The sequence below is a fragment of the Nicotiana sylvestris genome, chromosome 3 (genome assembly GCF_000393655.2).
Source record: "Nicotiana sylvestris chromosome 3, ASM39365v2, whole genome shotgun sequence".
In the NCBI taxonomy this organism is placed as follows: Eukaryota; Viridiplantae; Streptophyta; class Magnoliopsida; order Solanales; family Solanaceae; genus Nicotiana; species Nicotiana sylvestris.
The window spans coordinates 135,817,472-135,837,039 of record NC_091059.1 but is presented as its reverse complement, the minus strand read 5'-3'; the positions used below and the strand labels follow the sequence as shown (position 1 = coordinate 135,837,039).

The window sequence follows — 19,568 nt, the reverse complement described above, 5'->3', positions numbered from 1 at the left end:
GCCAGTCACAGGTTCCCGAGCAGACAGAGGACCCAGGGACCCAGACTCAGGATCCTGTGTAGACGGAGGGCCAATAGGGAGTTTCTTTTTCCTCTCTTCTCTATTTTTGTGCTTATTTTGGTTAGTTGGCATTGAGGACAATGTCAGCTTTCATTTGAGGGGGTATCCATATTTGGGTATTTGGATGACTGTACATATGACAATATTTTACGCTTACTTTCCTTTTTATCTTTGGTATGTATATAATTTTAGCATTTCATTGCACTTTTTGTACTTTTTACTTTGGATCTGTATATAAAAGTTACGTTCTTATGTATATATTCATTCCCCCTATTGTATATTCGATTAAATCCCCTCTCGTACATATTCATTTTACTTTCCGCATTTTTCCTTTCTTAGCTTCTTATTTTATGTCCGTAGCTTCTTATTTTGAGTTTTGCAATAAGCCTTTGGTTTTCTTAATGCCACGATTCTTTCCAAAGGTGGAATTTATGTGAACCGGGTGGCTCTTCCCGATGATGGATGGTATGACAACCTTCTTAAAGGTTTGAGTCTGTTTTCCTTTTTGCTTTTTAGTAGTTAGTTGGTAAGGGTGCCTCAAGCAAAGCTTCACTTGGGTCTAACACATTTGTCTTTGATCCTATGGCCAAAAACAAATCGTTGTGTATAGGATGGTGAAAGTTGTGACCTTGAGACTCTTGTGTTGGCCAATAATCATCAAGTGGTTTTTCGGGACCATTGTGTGCTCAAATCGTATCTAAGGTTGTTGTGGGGCCCCGACTCTGTGTCTTTAGTAATCCCATTGGTCTAGAACTTGTCCTGAATGTTTGTCTAGGCGAAATCCTAAGTGTAATTTGACTTGATACATGATTATAGGCTCTCCTTGATCCAAATGATATCTTGAACACTTCCATAGCCTACCAATGATAAAATCCCTAGTCAACCCTTTTGAGCCTTAGACCTTTTTCCTTCAAGAACTACGATACAAGCATTTACCCGTTCTAAAGATACTCTCTCTTGGCACCCGATCTTTCCTTTGCACATGGCAAAAGTATAAGTTTGGGGGGAGAGACGAGTATTGCAACAAAGTGGTAGAAAGGTATAAAATGAAGAAAAGGAAAGGCAATGAGAAAGAAAGAAAAGCAAAAAAAGACAAAAAGAATGTTCAATGTAGAAAAGAATGAAGGGATTCAATAAAAGCAAAGAATGAAAGGTGTGAAAAGTTGAGAAAGGATAGAAGATTTGAAATGAACAAGAAAGAGTGACAGTGTGTCTCTCTAACCCCTTAGAAAGAAGTGAAATGACTTAAAAAGTCAAGTGAGAGTGCCAAAACGAAGCAAAAGAAGTACTAAAAGGAAGATGGAACCTACTTAGACCAAACATTCCTACCTAAACCAAAAGCCTTCACTATGTCTCCACAAAAGCCCTATATGATCTTGAGTTGAATGAAGCTTACATTAGTGGTGACTCACATAAGGGGCAAGCATATGGTACTTAGAGCCGGACTTGTGACTTTTCCTTGAGAAAGATGAGTGTTTTTTCATTAACCTCGTTCTGAGTGCTACTATTCCAAAAGTGAGGTTTGCTTCGGGAGAGTCGAGGATGTGTGAGTTTGGGTTCCACAATGACCGAAGTAATACAAAGAGTTTCTTTGATGTGTTGAGTCAACTCTTGAGGCTCTTGTGTTGCACTAAATCCATGATGTATAAAAGAGTGAATGTTGTTAATGATTCATTTGAATTGAGGGCAATTGTTAGTCCCAATTGATGCTAGACGAGGTCAGTTTAGGTCAGCTGAATTTTCTTGGATTTACTCTTAAGGGGTGGGTCTTATTTTGTTTGCTTGAGGACAAGCAAAAGCATAAGTTTGGGGGAGTTGATAACCAGGAATTATGACGCATTTTACACTCCTTCTTGCTTTAGTTTTGATTAGAAATGTGTACAAAATAGTCCCAAAGGCTCACATGTTGTACTTGATTACAGGATTTGGTCAATAAGGTAACAATTTGTCAAAACCAGCTCAAAAAGGAGTGAAACATGCACAAGTACCAAGAACAAGGCCAAGCTCAGTATAACAGAACTAGTACGGTCGCACACCATTCCGTGCGGTTCGCAAAGAGGAGGTTCAGAGAGTGGCCATTTCAGGAAGCCAAGCAATGCGGCCGCAAAACATTTCAAGTGGACCGCATTGACTTCATTGCATCCGCACTCGATTTTGTGCGGTCTGCAAAGCTCAAGTTCAGAGAGGTGCCAAGTTGGAGGAACATTGCCAATGCGGTCCGCACTTCATTTTGTGCGGACCGCAATAGAAGCCACTGCGGCCGCGGTGCATTTTGTGCGGCCCGCGGTGGCCAACTTCAGAGAACAGATTGTTTCAGCCAAGAGCCTTAGTGCGGCCGCACTCGATTTTGTGCGGTCCGCACTAGCCCCGCAGGGGTATTTTTGTCCAGAATTTTCAGCCTAGTATAAATAGTTTCTTTTCCCATTTTTAGGTCATCAGTTGTATTTTAACGCTGCTGCGCTTGTGAACAATACTCCTTTTCTATTTTGAGTAATTTTAGCTTAGTTTCATCATTGAATCTTCAAGTTTTATCTAGTAATTAAATATTATGGGTTTTTCTTCATCTATTTCTTTGTTTTCTTCTATAATCATGAGTAGTTAGACCCATTAGCTAGGGTTGTGGCTCAACCCTAGTGTGGGTAATTGATGGGTCTTGTATTTTAAGGCTTGAATGTCTATGAGTGTTTGATATTTGGACTAATTTATGATTTAAATGTTGAATTAGTAGTTACAACCACTAGTTTATGCCTAGTTGATTTTGGCTCTTCTTGAGAAAGAGAGCCTAAGTCCATAAAATTGGCCCAACAAGGAATTGGGGCATATTCAAGAGATTGATAGCCCCAATTAAAGGGTTAAACCTAGAGATAGTAATACCCGACTTGAACTTTTATTGCTTGCACAAATTATCATACCTAATTGGTCTTGAGAAAGTCAATTAGGGCAAAATCACTCGAACTACCGAGAGGTATATAGTAGGTAGAATCGTGCAATGGTTATATCATACTCCCCAAATATGACAATCTAGCCTTAGTCTCGAGAATCCATCAATTATCCACCTAGGAGAAAGTCACTTCCCTAGTGTCTTTTACCTATTTAGACAACCTTCAATAGTTTACTCTTAGCTTCACTTATCCTAATTTAGCATCTTAATAGTATAAATTTAGAAGTAATATCAAAACCAATAATGTTTAGAAGTGCAATTAGGAATAACTACGCAACTCCAATTTATATAGACACTCAATTCCAATATCTAGCTCTATGTGAAAATCGATCCCGACCTTTTCGGGTAAAAGCTGCTTCGACCTTTCTTGCTACTTGTAGTAGTGTAGGGTTGTCCTCGATCAACGCCCCCGGTGATGGCGCCTAACATTGAACTCGCTAGGCAAGCCAATATCACTGATTATTTTACCTTTTCACTTTATCTTTTAACAATTTACAATTTATCATAAGAAGACTAGCGAAAATGCAGAAAAGCAGAATTTAACAGATTATCTTAATACAAATACGAATCCAAAGTAAAACTTCACCCATAACTGGTGTCATAATTTCACGGACTATCTACAAATACTACAAATAGTGGTCTGAACAAAGAGATACACATATGTCTCAGAAATAGATAAAATAAAAAAGAAACAGGATAGACGGGGACGCCAAGGCCTGCGAACGCCTGCAGGACTACCTCGGGTCTCCATTGGACTGAAGGCAGCAACCTCGAACTACGGTCCGTATGGTCCAGCACCGAGATCTACACAAAAAGTGCAGAGTGTAGTATCAGTACAGCCGACCCCATGTACTGGTAAGTGTCGAACCTAACCTAGGCGAAGTAGTGACGAGACTAGGACACGACAAACATCATAAACCTGTATAGTTAATCAATATCTAACAGAATAACAATAATAGAAGCGAAACAAAAATTAACGGGAAAGGCAACATGTTGTAGGGATACTAGAATAAGGAAACACAGAAATAATGGAAATGAAACAATTAACGCACTTGAATCGATAACAGCAAGTAATCACATCAACAGAAAATAAATGCACGGTATCACCCGTCGTGCTTTTACTCTCAATCCTCACCATGCAATCAATAATGAAAATGTGCACGGCATCACTTTTTGTGCTTTATCACTCTTCCTCACCATATGAATAATAGGAATGTGCACGGCATCACCCTTCGTGCTTTATCTCTCTTCCTCACCATATGCATCAATATAAATGTAAATGTGCATGGCATCATCTTTCGTGCTTTATCACTCTTTCCTTATCATATGCATAAGTATGAATGTGCACGGCGTCACCCTTCGTGCTTTATCACCTTTTCCTCACCCAAACAGTAGAAACAATAATATCCCGGTAAGGGAATTAACAATAGGAACAAATACATCCCGGCAAGGGAATCAACTATAACCAATCTTGTTCCAACAGTTAACTTCACAAAATAAATCTCAACTTGAGTCAATACTCAACAATGGTCAAATACCAAGAAAATATCATAAGTCTTGTACAACATGGATAATCATCAATTTAAGCATAGATGGTACATAATAAGAATCACAACAGTCACAGTGTAAGACTCACGGGCATGCTCGACACCAACGTATAGATACTCGTCACCACACCTATACATCGTACACAACACTAACACGTAGCAAATAAAACACAACACATATTCCCTCAAACTAAGGTTAGGCCAAACACTTACCTCGATTCCACGGCCAAAAATCAAGCCTCAAATAGCGCTTTCCCTCTAGTTTTCCCCTCCAATTCACTTGTATCTAGTCATAATTAACTTAATAACATCAATAAATGCTAAAGAACTCAAATCCAATGCTTAATTATAGGTTTTCCAATATTTTTCTCAAAAAGTCAAAAATCGACCTCGGGCCCGCTTGGTCAAAACCTGAAGTTCGGACCAAAACCCGATTACTCATTCACCCCCGGGCCCGGATATGCAATTGGTTTTGGAATCCGACCTCAATTTGAGGTCTACATCCCCAAATTTTGAAATTTCCAAAAACATCCAATTTCCTATGAAAATTTCTAGATTTTGTGATGAAATCTTGTAAAAAGATGAAGTAGATTGAAAGAAATGAGTAGAAATTGTTTACCTATGATTTGGGGAAGAACTTTTCTTTGGAAAATCGCTTATGGTAGCTTAGGGTTTGAAAATTTGAAAGAATGAGTTGAAATCTCGTCAAAACCTATTTTTGAGCAGTTGCAGGTATCGCATTTGCGATCACATGTTCGCAAATGCGACCAATGCTTCGCAAATATGAAGAATGGCCTGACCTTCTACCTTCGCAAATGCGAACCAGTGTTCGCAATTGCGGCCTCTGCTCTTGTCGTATTTGCGACTCTGAACTTCGCAAATGCGAAGGTCCCCTACCCAGCCCAGTCATCGCAAATGCGATGGTCCTTCAAAATTGCGGTGCTCGCATTTGCGAGCTAGATGCGAAGTCTGCAGACTTGCAATACCAGCAATTTTTCCTTAAGGGTCAAAATACTCCGTGGTCTATCCAAATCTCACTCGAGCCCTCGGGGCTCCAAACCAAACATGCAAACAAGTCTAAAAACATCATAAGGACTTGTTCACGCGATCAAATCTCCCAAATAACATCTTAATCAACGAATTTAGAATCAAAATCAATAAAAATCTGAAGAACTCTTAAAGTTACTATTTTCACAACCGAGGGTCTGAATCACGTCATATGAATTCCGTTTCTTACCAAATTTTACAGACACAACTTAAATACCATATTAAACATGTACTGGGCTCTTGAACCAAAATACGGGCCTGATACCATCAAATTCAAACATTATTCAATTTCTAAACTCCTTATATTTTTCAGTTAAACAATTTTCTTCAAAAATTCACTTCTCGGGCTATGGACCTCGAAATCAATTCCGGGCATGCGCCCAAGTCCCATATTTTTTTACGGATCCTTCGGGACCATCAAATCACAGGTCCGGGTCCATTTACCTAAATTGTTGACAGAAATCAACTTAATTCAATTTTAAAGGTAAAATTTAGCATTTTTCTCAAATCTTCACATAAAGGTTTTTCGGATATATGCCTGGACTGCACACACAAATCGAGGTAAGACAAAAGGAGGTTTTTAGGTCTCGAAACATAGATTTGACTTCTAAAGCAAGAGATAACCTTTTAGGTCATCACAGATGCTATCATGATCTGTGCCTTTGCTTCGCTTTGCTGTTTTGTGCCTTCATTTTTCTCCTTTTTTGCGTCCGTTTTCGTGCCACGCACGAGAATAGACGAGCTCCCAATCCTTTCATTTTTCTCCTTTTTGCAATAATTTGATATCTTTTGCTCCATTATCATTCAAGCTCACTTCTACAAATAAGAAATATGTACTAAGTATAATTCACTTCAAATATCATGTAATCTCCCACAACTCACATGACAAATGAGACGAAAATACACTCAAAATCATGCACTTTAGGCCATTTATCATCCGGCCCTTCCTCGAACCCTACATATAGCGGGAGCTTAATGCACCGGGCTGCCCTTTTTTAACACATGCTTGCGGGTGGCTTAAAAAGAACTACAATGGTCTTTGACATTGCAACTATTGCAAAAGAAGCAAAGGCATCTGACGATAAAAAATAGCTGAAGTTGGAGCAGAGATTGAGCTCTTAACAAAGCAGAGTTGAGCTGGTACCTTAGCATGGGTTGTTGTTTAGGACATTCTTTACCAGAGTGTAGATGCACGTCCATTTTTCATTTCTAGGAATTCTTTAATTTTTAATGATGGTGGTGTTTAGGCTAGTTTACTCGCACATCATCTATTTCGCCGGGTACGTCCCAGTGGCACAAGTACCGGGGTGACTCTGCCCACCAAGCTTAGCAGATGGGAATTTGGGGGGAGGGGGGATTGTTTATTATTTTTTTCATTTTTTTATTGTTTAATTTTGCCCTGGGGGGGGGTAGTAGTGCGGTTTGGAACTTGTACTGATTGAAATTATCCCTACAGGGGCTGATGTCACAGGACTGTGAAGAAATTGTAAATGAAGTAAGAAAAGTAAAGATAGAAGACCTTTAATTGGATGTTCACATAGGCAACAAAAGAAAGAACCTACTTACCTCCTATTTGGGTGGGAGGGGGTTTGGGGGAGAGGGGTTAATCAATGTTTATTAATTAATGTAACTTGATCAACTTGTATTTTTCATTGAACATTTTTCTTCGTTTAAGCAAAGGTCAAGTGTTAGATAACAAGTTAGTTTGTACAAATTTTTCTTCTGGTTTATCTTTTGACTTACCTTCTCAGAAATTTTTTAGTCAATTTCTGTTTTCTATATTTTCACTGTTCAGTCAAGTTCGAGTTTCTACATTTTCAGCGTTTAGTCAGGTATTCTAATTTTAAATGTTCATAGCAGGCATTCTATCTAAAAGCTAAAGTAACACGAATGTATTATGTTTCTAGATGAGATTGATCCATATAATCTAACTGATTCACGAGAAGGTCATTAATGATCCTAAGAAAAAAGCTCTGATACTATTGGTATAATAACAACAACAACAATGACCCAGTAAAATCTCACAAGTGGAATCTGGGGAGGGTAGTGTGTACACAGACTTTATCCCTACCCCGAAGGAGTAGAGAGGTTGTTTCTGAAAGATCATCGGCTCAAGAAGACGGAAAAGACGAGAAAAAAAAGGAAAGGAAAGGGACAATATATTAGTACCATCAAACAGAAACCAAAGAAATAAAAACAACATCACAAGAACTAGAAAATAATTGAAATGCAATAACAATCAGAAAATATGCCCCGATGCTCTGAAAAATGGAAGGATAGTGTGAATACAACATTGACCATTAGCAGTCTAAGGCCCACCCTATCGAACTAGCCTCGCCCCAGACTCGACTACGTCCTAACCTACAACCCTAATGTATGTGAATATTATTAAGGCATTTTCTCTAGCATGAGCCAAACTACTTGCTAGCTCTGGGAGAAAATGTCAATCTTTCTCCAATTCATATATTGCAATAGAATATGTGCATACTGCAAGTATTAAATGCTTCAATGGCAGACAATTTCTTTCAATCAACATTTTTAAAGAAATTTTTTCCAAGCGTGCTTACAAGACCGGTAGCATACAGAAAATGGAGCATAAATTCAACTAAATAAGCAAAAAGAAGTATTTCATGTCTGCTTCATTTTCAGGGAGCATGCAAAGTAAACATTACACGGAAATATTCTACAATGACTAGTGGGCTTATTTTGGAAATATATGTAAAGACTGTCTGAAGCCAACTGTCACATAGATATATGTATCTCACAAGGCTATACGAGTCAGCACGGATACATCCTAGTGGCTCAATAACAATCACTAGACTTAATATGAAGGTTCAAATCCAACTGTCTCCCCTCGAATTCGCAGTCATGTTCTCAACAACCCCCTCCACCTCGACTTGGGGGGTTACAAAGTAAGAAAAAATGAAGAGCTAGAGTGACTTGTCAACACAAACTTACGAATTAATTTGTCATATGTGAGAAGGGAAAAAAGAGCTAATTAATGATGCAGCAGAAATGTACAAATCAAAACATGACTGCCTTTTGCTCATTATGCCATGAATTAGTGATACTGGGAGCACTAGAGGCTTTATTCCAGACATAATGAACGTAGCTAACGTACTACCCTTACCACTCATATTAATCAGACACCTACTACTATATAGAAAAAAGACGAACAAACAATCTTGCTATTACCATCAACAACATCCGAGATGAAGTGAATTTGCAGTTATTTCAACTCCATATCCTGGTTGAAATAAAGGTCACTCAAATTTTTAGAGTTTAATTGAATGACATGAATCCCTCAGCCAAAGCTATGATTGGGCTACAGACCGCAAATCAAGAATTTCTTGATGTACAAAAGGAATGCCCAAAAATTCACTCCAAGAAATATATGTATTTGTCTCGAGGAATGGAGGCACATCATGACTACTCAAGAATATCCAAGATAAAGTTAGAATGAAAAGTCGCATGTAAGATTTATTTTCTGAAAAAACACGCCTTTAAAATTTCTCCAATCTTTCTTTGATCCTCACTTTTTCTATTCTTTCCCTCAATACTTGTAAATGTGTATCAACAACATGTGATCTCCCTGCTAAAGATCACCAAATGCATCAAACAAGTTGACATTGTTAACGTAGCTACGCGATGAGAATAAAGAGTAAGTCACATTCCTAATTCGTTTAACTTTATCATTATAATATCAAATACAATTTCTGACAATAATGTCATTAAATTTTATTCACTATAATAACAAACCTACCTATTAAGGTGATTGTAGCCGCTAGTAGGTGCAATTATTGTCTCTACTTTCTTGGTCAACGGTTGACTGGCATCAACTTGACTAATTATTTAAGTTTTTTTTTTAAACATGATTTACGTATTAAAAACAAAAAATTTTATTGAACACAAACTTAATGATGAATATACTTAAAATCTCTTTGAAAAATTTCAAAGAAAAAATTATTGAGTATCTAACTGTAAACTTGATCAGTTGGTTTAATAACGACGAGAATAAGTAGAATATGCAATGAGCAAGTCTAAATATCGTATGCAAATTGTCTTTCCACCCTTAATAAATAAATGCATAACGCAACAATGATTTTCATTGTATTTCTCTTTTGGGATTTCCAGGTCATTTCGGAGATTGGACAAATCCATATTGCACAATTTGACATGCATTTAAATTCAAAAAGATAAAAATAAAAATAAGCAAATGCATGGATCTCCCCGATACTCATTGTTCAAAATCAACATTAGTCCAACTTGTAATAATGTGGAGCACGTGAAATTATCTTAGATGAGATTTCAACATTTCCGTTTATTGATTGGCACTTTCTATTAAAACAAGTTGTTACCGTTCTATTAGAAGTTATAATAGACTATTTATCATTTACACAGTAATAAACCTTAAGAAAAAAGAGAATTGGTCTTTTCTTCTCATCGAATTTGTTCACAAGTATAATAAATGTGTTCTTAATCCTCTCTCGATTTCTCCTAAATAAATGATATCGTAAGAATATTGCCCGAAATCCATCTCCAATAAGATAAAAAACTAACAAATACAAAGTTACTTTTATGTTGTATTGGTACATGTTAGATGGTACTTGACCAAATCCATACTAAAATCCCAGAGTTTCTTAGCCAAATCCATGTCCTTAGCCATCGCTGTTGGCGTGGCCAAATTGTTGTCCTGAAAATATTCACCACTTACCCCCTTCACTTGTGGATGCAATGCAAGATAACAGGTGGTTGATGCTCCCTATAGAAGAGGAAACACGAATGTTAAACTCATCATTTGCCATGGCATCATGGTTTTGTATTCTTTCATTAAATATTTTTCTTCGTCTAAGCAAAGGTCATATGTTAGTCAACAAGGAAAAGATTTATTTTGTGCCTCACACAACTGACACTAGTTGTGTGAGGCCTCTTTTTTTGTCTCACAATTTTGTGGACCCAAAAGTGTAAGATACTGGTCTACAAATTTGTGAGATAAAAAAAGGAACACACAATTAATGTCAGTTGGGTGAGGCACACCATAAAACTTCTCATCAACAAGCTATTCTGTGACAAATCATCCTCTGGTTTGTGTTTTGACTTACCTTCTGGGAATTTTTTTTAGCCAGGTTCCGTTTTCTATGTTTTCAGTATTCAGTCAGGTTTCAGTTTCTACATTTTCACTGTTTAGTAAGGTTTCATTCTATGCTTTCCACTGTTCATAGCAGGAATTCTAACTGAAGGCTAAAGAAACACAAACAAATTATGTTTCTAGATGAGACCGATCAATATTTATCTAACTGATTCACGAGAACATCATTAATGATCCTAAAAAAACTTCTGATAGCAAGAAGTGGTACTATATGCCGAATATTATTTAGGCATTTAGCATGAGCCAAACTACTTGCTCTGGAAGAAAGTGTCAATCTTTCTCCAGTGCATAGATTGCAAAAGAATATGTGCACACTGCAAATTTTAAATGCTTCAATGCGGAACATACCTGTTGAGCATTTTTAAAGATAAATTTTCCAAGCGTGCTTACAAGACCTGTAGCATAGAGAAAAGGGAGCATAAATTCAACGGAATAAGCAGAAAGGAGTATTTCGTGTCTGCGTCATTTTCAGAGAGCATGCAAAACAAACATTACATGTAAATATTCTAACAATGACTTGTGGGCTTAGATTAAAACTATATGTAAAGACTGTGTGAAGTCAACTGTCACATAGATATATCATATATGTATCTCACAAGGCTATGCGACTCAGCAAGGAGACAGCCTAGTGGCTCAATAACGCCCACTAGACTTAATATGAAGGTTCAAATACAACCCCCCCCCCCCACCCCCTCAAATTCGCAGTAGTCATGTTCTCAACAATCCCCTCCCTCTCCACCCCACCGGGGGGGGGACAAAGTAAAAAAAAAGGAAGAGCTAGGGTGACTTGTCAACACAAACTTACGGATTAATTTGTCAGATGTGGAAGACAAAAAATGAGCTAATTAATGATGCAACAACATACTCGGTATTATCCCACACTGTGGGGTTTGGGGAGGGTAGTGTGTACGCAGACCTTACCCCTACCTTGTGAGTAAATTAATGATGCACCAGAAATGTACAAATCAAAACGCGACTGCCTTTTGCTCATTATGCCATGAATTAGTGTTACTGAAAGCACTAGAGGCTTTCTTCCAGACATATAGAAGGTAGCTACCGTACTACACTTACCACTCATATTAATCAGACACCACCTACTATATGGAAAAAGGACAAAAAGAGATTCTTGCTATTACCATCAACAACACGCATATGACGAAAAATGTTGGTTGTGATTTCCCCAGGATGAAGTGAATTTGCAGTTATTTCCACTCCATCTTCCTGTTCGAAATAAAGATCACCCAAATTTTTAGAGTTTAATTGAATGACATGAACCGCTCAGCCAACACTATAATTGGGCTACAGAAGTTAGAGACTGCAAGCAAAGAATTTCTTGATGTGCAAAAAGGAATACCCGAAACTTCACTCCAAGAAATATATGTATTTGTCTCGAGGAACAGAGACACATAATGACTACTCAAGAATTGCCAAGATAAAGTCAGAATGAAAAGCAGTATGTAAGATTTATTTACTGAAAAACACCTCAAAATGTAAGCAGTGTGCAAGATTTATTTTCTGAAAAACACCTTTAAGCGTCTTGTAAGCTCATTTGCATGCAGTATGTTGGCCAGCTTTGATTGGCTATATCCACCGATGATGTTGTAGCTGCATATAAATAACAAATAATAGAGACAATGATAAGTAAGTTCCAACAGGCCAAAGCTATCTGTATCATGTAAACAGTCATGTTTATACAGCTTGGAGTGAAATAGACAGCAATGAAATGTCAATTTTGAGCAAGAAAAGCTTGTTATCTTGATTAATTTTATAGTAGTAATGAGCAACTATTGAGATTGAAAGAAACCAAATAAGATCAGTGATCATTCAAATGATGTGATCGCAAATAAAGGATAATCTAAAGTAATTCATATTAAAGTTCAAATACGGAGAGTATAACATCCAGTACTCTCCAGGTGACACCAATACATCTATAACATATTGCAAAAGGAATTTCAAGGTGCTGTTAGAAAGTCTAGGACATCAAAATCAATAAGAGAGATGGTACACCAAGAACATGCAACAGATTGTGAGTAATAATCCTGGTATGATGACGACAGAAATCTGTATTCAATATATTATACACTCAGCATGGAACTGCTGAAGCTATTAGACAGTAATTGTCAAATTTCCAGGATCTAATTGAGCAGGTGACGAATTTGAGTGAAATGGGTTTCACTTGATAACCATCAAAAAAAATTTTTGGAAATCCGGCATCTAATATAGTAAGATTACCTTTTGGGGTCATTAATTTTGTCAAACTGAATTCCCTTGCTATATCCCAATCTATGAAGCCGTGAGGAAACATTCACAATCCTTCCCTCTCTCTTTGTTGTACGTGCTGTCTCCTTCATCTTGTCCAACAACAAATTTGTCAAAAGAAAATGACCTGCAAAAACAAGAAAAAAGAACAATTGGTTACTTTTAGAATCATCGAGCGCCTATCATCTGTCTACAACGTACTACCAACCTTGATATATTTGTCACGCATACGTTGTATTACTGAAGAGTAGGATAATAAAGTATGGACAAGGGGACATGAACTGCCTCTTACCAGTGTGATCTTAGAATCACGCTTTATCTCCCTTGTTTAAATCTTACATATACAAGTTGATTCAGGTCTCAGATGATCTCTTATATGTGTGGATTTTATCACTAAAGCCTAAAATAACATTATTGAGAATTGACTATTGATCTCCTTTTAAGTGAGAACTGAATCTTCATTTCAGTAAAAATAGGAACGGAGATCCATTTAGATTAGATGTTTTATTCTTTAAAATGAACTGTTGCTGGAATAAAAAAAAGATGCAAATATTTCGAGCTCTCTTTTACTGCAAACATAAAAAAATATATCATCTCCTCATAGAATGGTCCAATTATGTTGCTCCTCATTCTATGATCGATATATTGCGCAGAAACATACGTATAACAAACAGTCGTACCTAGATGATTTGTGGCAAATTGCAGCTCTATGTTGTCTTTGGAAAGCATAAAGGGAATTCCCCCCACTCCTGCATTATTACTTATGGAAGATAAGATGATATTAATAGATGTATGTGGAGATATATGAAGAGGGAAGGGATTCGTGCAAAAGGGGAAAAATAGGTAGCAAAGTGCAAAGTCTTCTAGTATGTGGTTACCACTTTTACTCTTCACTTACATTAGCATGTTCAACGAGAGACCTGATGATAAAAAGTTGGCCGCAAATTTCCTTACTGATGCCAATGAGCTAAGATCTAACTCCATTACATCAACTTTAGCAGCAGGGATTTCCTTAACTATTGCTTCTTTAACATCTTTTCCAGCAGCCATATTTTTGACAGCCATGATAACATGAACTCCACGCAGAGCAAGAACACGGCTGGTTTCAGATCCAATACCACTTGATGCTCCTGCAAATGGATGTCTATAAGCAAAACAAATATTTATTAAATGAATAAATTTCCGGCCTCTCAATAGAACACTCTAGATTGTCATTATTTTGTGCTTGACCTTGCACAACTTCGCATAAAAGATTCTGAGATGCAACCTCAACTGTATATAAGCAGCCAAGTTGGTCATAAACACACGTATTTACATAAGTGATGTCAATTGCGAAGCTTATCATATACTAGCAGTACCCATGATAGGGAAATGGAAGTAAACCTAAAAATCTGCATTCCCAATAAATTAAAGTCATCCATTCTAGAGTTCTTCCACTTGACACTGATCTACAAGGTTTAACTGAGAAATGTGATAAAACACCTATAGCTTCAGCTGCATATCTTATAGTTGGCTGGCCTCTGCAATATTCTAATCTATGATGGACTAATTTTGCATTATCTTGGTCAAATTAAATAAACCCTTGAACCAGCTGTTATCAGGAAAATTGCCTAATTAACTACTACTATCGAGGAATTCAATATTCCAATATTTCTTCAGAGCACATCAATAGATTCTGAATGAAATCCAATTACCAGTTTTGTTGGTCTGGTTCAAAAGTCAAGTTTATCCAAAACTCGCAATATAAACACTAATGAAAGGTTCCATATCAAATAATTGTTGTTTTAGATTGATTGTTTATCTAACAACAAAAGCTGCATGAATTTAGGAAGTTGAAAAGGAACCCACTCTAACTATCCACATTGAATATTGTTGAGCAATCAAATTTTTCTTAACTGCTCTTCGCATCTCTGATAGGATATACGAGAGTCAACTTGTGACAGGAGGATATCTAACAAAGTAAAAAGTTGTTTTGTTTTTATTGGAAAGTTGTGAGACCAACAATGCTATATGCGCATTAATGTTAGGCCTCTATCAGTCTATCTATCTACAAGTAGAAGATGAATGTCCTAGAAATATGGATAATTTGGTCGTTTAAAAATTAGACAAGATTAGAAATGATGACATTTGACAAAAGGTACAAGTAAAACAAATAGAGGAAAATGTTAAAGATGTCATCGGAGATGGTTCGCTTATGCAAAGGTAGACCTACAAATGCACTGATCCGTAGCTGGTAACATGACTATTGAAGGTGTTAAAAGAATTCGAGGTAAACCAACAATCATATGGAGAAAAATTTTCATAATAGACCTAAACAAATAAAGTTCTTGAAATACATGCGGACTTAGTGAAAAACATAGCAGAATGGAAGCCAAGCATATATTTGTGTAGGTGATATCAACGAGCTAGGAATAAGGCTAGTCGTTATTCACACATTTATATAAAGCTCACTGTTTGACAGGAGCCTTTTCAAGTGTAGTTAAAATAGTATGACAGTATAGAAAGGGGCATAAATTTCGAGAATCCTTAGTGCTATAGAATCTAAGTTATCCTACGAGACAAACTATTGAGTAGGGGAATGATAGGCGCCCAAGTGAAATGGAATGATTCATCTCCAACTTGCTTGGGATTTGCCTGAAACTTTCAACAACTTTCACCGAAGATATTCAAAATATAAAGAAGTAAACACACGAAGAAGCCACGAGCAATCAACACAATATATATATATATATATATATATATATATATATATATATATATGCATAAGAACAAATTTACATAGTGTAATTTTTCCAGCGACACCCCTTCTAGAAGGGTGGCTCTGCCGCTATATCTCGTGTAATTATATGTCCATGTATAGGACAAAAAATATATGTAAAGCAACACATATTTTCAAGGAGAAATTGATAAATACTTATATACTTAATCCATGAAAGTAGCACACTTTAATTTTAAGTTATTAAAGCAAAGAGCTGAAAGTAGACTTAAAAGACATAGTCATATATACAAACACCTATTGCAGAGAATACTAATATTTGTTTTACACAAAAGAAAGTGAAATTGAGAAAGGAGAGTGGAACCTGTAACAATGGCAGTGAGACCAGAGCCGTCGATTCCATGGGTGACTTCTTCAGCAGTGGACGAATACGAAAAGCCAGATGGCCCTTTTCTGTTGAAAAGCCACATACCCAATTGTTTAGCTTTAGTGCTTTGCTTGGTTTCTGTAGAATCTGTTGTATATAAAGAGATCTCAACTGGAATATGGTGCATCCGGCAACTTTGCTTACACGTAGTTTAATGGTACTGATACTAAATTAATAGCTCCGATTGTTTGTGTTGTGTTGTGTAGAATCTCCATACATCTACCTATGGATGTGCGAACTGGAAAATGGCGCAAAATGCAGCTTTGCTTACCCGGCACTACATCAATTTTCAATACACTGCACAGCTTCAGTCGGGAACAATACTGCTCGTCTGCTACCAAAGAACAAATAAAAAATCTCCAAGATGCCAAGATAGCAATTTACGTTAATTTCATGATCATGATCTTTGTTACAAGAAGTTACAAAATTATTAAAGCAATAGAATATTACCCATTATCATTATAAAGTTACTAAATTTTAATAATTATAATAATAAAATCATCAAATTATCTTTTTATTACATTAAAGTAACTTAACTTTACTCATTCGAACAGTAACGTCATTAAAATTCATCCACTATTGTGAGCACGTGATTTTTGTTTTACGCGACAATCACTCCAAAAGAAATAAAAATAATAACAAATGGTCTTGTTGTACAATTTTTGGATTTTTACGTGGCATTTTGTTAATTATTTGTGATCTTACCCGTGTTTATTTTATTCAAACAAAATATAAAAAAATATATGTCGTGTGGACCGTAATCCGTTTATTAAAAGAAAAAATAAAAAAAAATGCATCTTTTATTCTATTTTTGTCATTAAGTGATGTTAGTGTAATTAAATGTTAATTGTGTGATAATTGTTGCTCAATGTTTTATATAGTATTATTTGGCAAATTAATTTAAGAAATTAAAAAAAAAAAAGAAAAGGAGAAGGATTTTTGGATCAGGCCAGTCCAAGTCAAAACAAAACAGGCCCAAAACTGAACCAAATCAAGCCCAAAACCTGTGTTTTGCCCGGTCCAAACCAGCTGACCCTAGGGGCGTCCAAACGACGTAGTTTTGATCTGGTCTGATCTGGGCCGTTGATCTCAGAATGATCAACGGCCAAGATCACATCCCCCATATCCACAAACAAACCCGACCCGTTCAACCTTGGTCCAACCCAGCCTCGTGCATTTGAAACGACACTGTTTCCCTTTAGTACATAGATCACAGCCGTTGATCATCAGCAATCCAACGGCCAACATCCAATTACTCACCCCCGTATATAAACCCTTCCCCCTTCACCCCGCGCCTAAACCAAACCCCCCTCCCCCCTGCCTTAGGTCGTCCCCTTCACAGACCCCAACCCCGGAACCCTAGAGCCGCCCCCCTTTCCCCTCACCAAAAACCCGGCGGCATGGACGTCGGTGACCCCCGCCTTAACACCATAGATGCACCTCACCATCCTGAACCCAAATCCACCAACCACTTAGCTCGAATCCCCTCCCACCTTCTCGAATCTTCATTTGAAGATTCGAGTCGGACCTCGACTTACACCGATCCACCCCGGCTTCACACCAGATAGTCCCCGGACCTCCCTCGTGACCAAACCATGCTTGGTTTGGTCCGAATCTAACCGGGGAAACCTAGATCCCAAATCTACCCTTAGGAACCCTAGAAGTTCTGATGCCTGGTTTGTGTCTGTTTGAGCCAAGTGATTAGGGTCTAATGGACCTTAATCGAAGTGTCTCTCATTTGAGAACACTTCGATTAAAGTCCGTTCAACCCTAAGAAAGATCAATTCGAATCCGAGCTAGGGTTTGCTGATTTTTCAAAATTTCAGGTATTTTTGTGTTCTTTTCTATCAGTTCATGAGTTTTGTTGTAATTGAATGTTTGTTTATTGCCCCAAAATGTTAGTTGATTTTATTTCTGAATTGTTGGAGGACTGTGTCCTGTCCACCTTGCCTGGACCTCTCTGTTTGATCGAGTCTTTCTTTCATTTACTGATAATGTGTGTATGTGTAAGCTGTACAATCAATCGAATTTGAAATGAGTCGATTAATTAGTTCCCAGGTTCATTTTTGTATTAACAGTGCAATCTGAACCCCTTGTTTATACTATTAGATTTCTGATCATTAGCTTCGACTGTATGTGTTACCATTAGTATAGTCGAGTCGATACACATCGTCAATAAGTTCAAAGCTTTGAATGATAATAATTTGATTGGTTTTTCTGCTGAAGTCCTACTTAAATCAAATTAGGAATTGAGTTTAACTACTTATAGTTGTTGTATTTGAATCAGAAATTTAAGGGTCTGGTCTGTAACTACAGTCTGAATTGGGGGCATGTGCACTTGTGCACAACATGTGCATAAAGGTCTTTGTTAAGATTAAAATAGTTTGACAGCATATGCTGTCAGATTATATTCTTGCTGCCCATGTCTGCTTTTAGTTTAATAAGCCAATTAAAAGGGTTGTCAGGAATCTCATGGGAATGTTTCATATTTTAAAATGTTGAATGGAAAAACAGCAAGGAAGATAGGGGTTCTGATGTGTTTTAACAGGCTGTGAATAGCCTGATGTTAGGCTATAAAGGGAGGAGAACTTCCATTAGTTCAGGGGAGGATTAGAAGAGATTTTTAGACTGGAAATTGAGACTGGATTTTAAAAGGAGAGGAAAACATCTTTGAGGAGAAAATAGAGAGGCATATACAGATATACATTGAGAGGGGCATAAAACAAAAAATACAGAAGCTTTTCTTCTCATTGCTGTCTTGATTTTACCGATTTCGATTTGTTTGATCAATACTGATTTCCTCCAAGTCTCGACTAAGTCTATTGTTTGGTTTGCATTGTTTTTTCTCCTGGATTTGGTCTGTCTTGGAGCTTTGTTTCTACTGCACTGTTTGCTGCTGTTATTTTGTTACTGCTTGTTCCATCGGCTATAGTTGCATCTTGCACTGGGATTTGTTCTATTGTTATCTGTTGTTACTGCTGTTGTTTCTGTCGCCATTGTTACTCCACTGACTTCTCCTCTTCTTCTGTTATATTCAACATCCAGGTACATATTTCCTACTGATGTAACCATGAAAGGCATGAATTGAAATATCTGAAGAATTTTTAATAGTCTGTTGCTTTTTTTACAGCTTTGCAAATATTGTTAAAGTTGTATAAATTCTTTAATCTGTAGCCTAATAGAAAAACATTAGTAAGTTTGTACTCAATTGAAACTATTCTGGTCTAAAATTGCGATATGATTGGTTTAGTAGTACACATGATATAGCCGTATAATTTATGGAATGCGCTATCATTTAGTATAATTATTAATTCATTTTTTTAGCATTTTTTTTATGTAAGGTGGACGTTTCTCTTTAATTTCGCAAAAATACAATACCATTCTAGATTCTCTATTTTCAACTTCATTAGGCAGTTCATAGG

The 19,568-nt window shown here is 37.0% G+C and overlaps 1 protein-coding gene across 2 annotated transcripts; it reads right to left on the bottom strand.

Annotated features, from left to right (window-relative positions):
- Nucleotides 1-10,001: 10,001 nt before the first annotated feature.
- Nucleotides 10,002-16,544, bottom strand: LOC104247939 (short-chain dehydrogenase TIC 32, chloroplastic-like). 2 transcript variants are annotated; one of them, XM_009804101.2, is made up of 9 exons: nucleotides 16,291-16,544; nucleotides 16,084-16,172; nucleotides 13,902-14,133; nucleotides 13,684-13,763; nucleotides 12,977-13,130; nucleotides 12,271-12,349; nucleotides 11,881-11,965; nucleotides 11,093-11,139; nucleotides 10,002-10,357 (listed from the first exon to the last, which is right to left on the bottom strand). In XM_009804101.2, exons 1-9 carry the CDS (start codon nucleotides 16,359-16,361, stop codon nucleotides 10,172-10,174), a joined length of 1,023 nt encoding a protein of 340 aa, XP_009802403.1. In that variant the 5' UTR covers nucleotides 16,362-16,544; the 3' UTR covers nucleotides 10,002-10,171. The 2 variants fall into 2 exon arrangements, with proteins under 2 accessions (XP_009802403.1, XP_009802402.1); XM_009804100.2 differs by having other exon boundaries at nucleotides 16,084-16,543.
- Nucleotides 16,545-19,568: the final 3,024 nt, after the last annotated feature.

Excerpts from the sequence above, each read along its gene's own strand:
- LOC104247939 (XM_009804100.2), bottom strand. The coding sequence starts at position 16,273 with ATGCACCATATTCCAGTTGAGATCTCTTTATATACAACAGATTCTACA. Across the intron at positions 13,764-13,901 it reads CTCTCGTTGAACATGCTAAT|TAATAATGCAGGAGTGGGGG; the intron begins GTAAGTGAAGAG and ends ATCTTCCATAAG. Across the intron at positions 11,140-11,880 it reads TCATATGCGTGTTGTTGATG|GTCTTGTAAGCACGCTTGGA; the intron begins GTAATAGCAAGA and ends TCTATGCTACAG.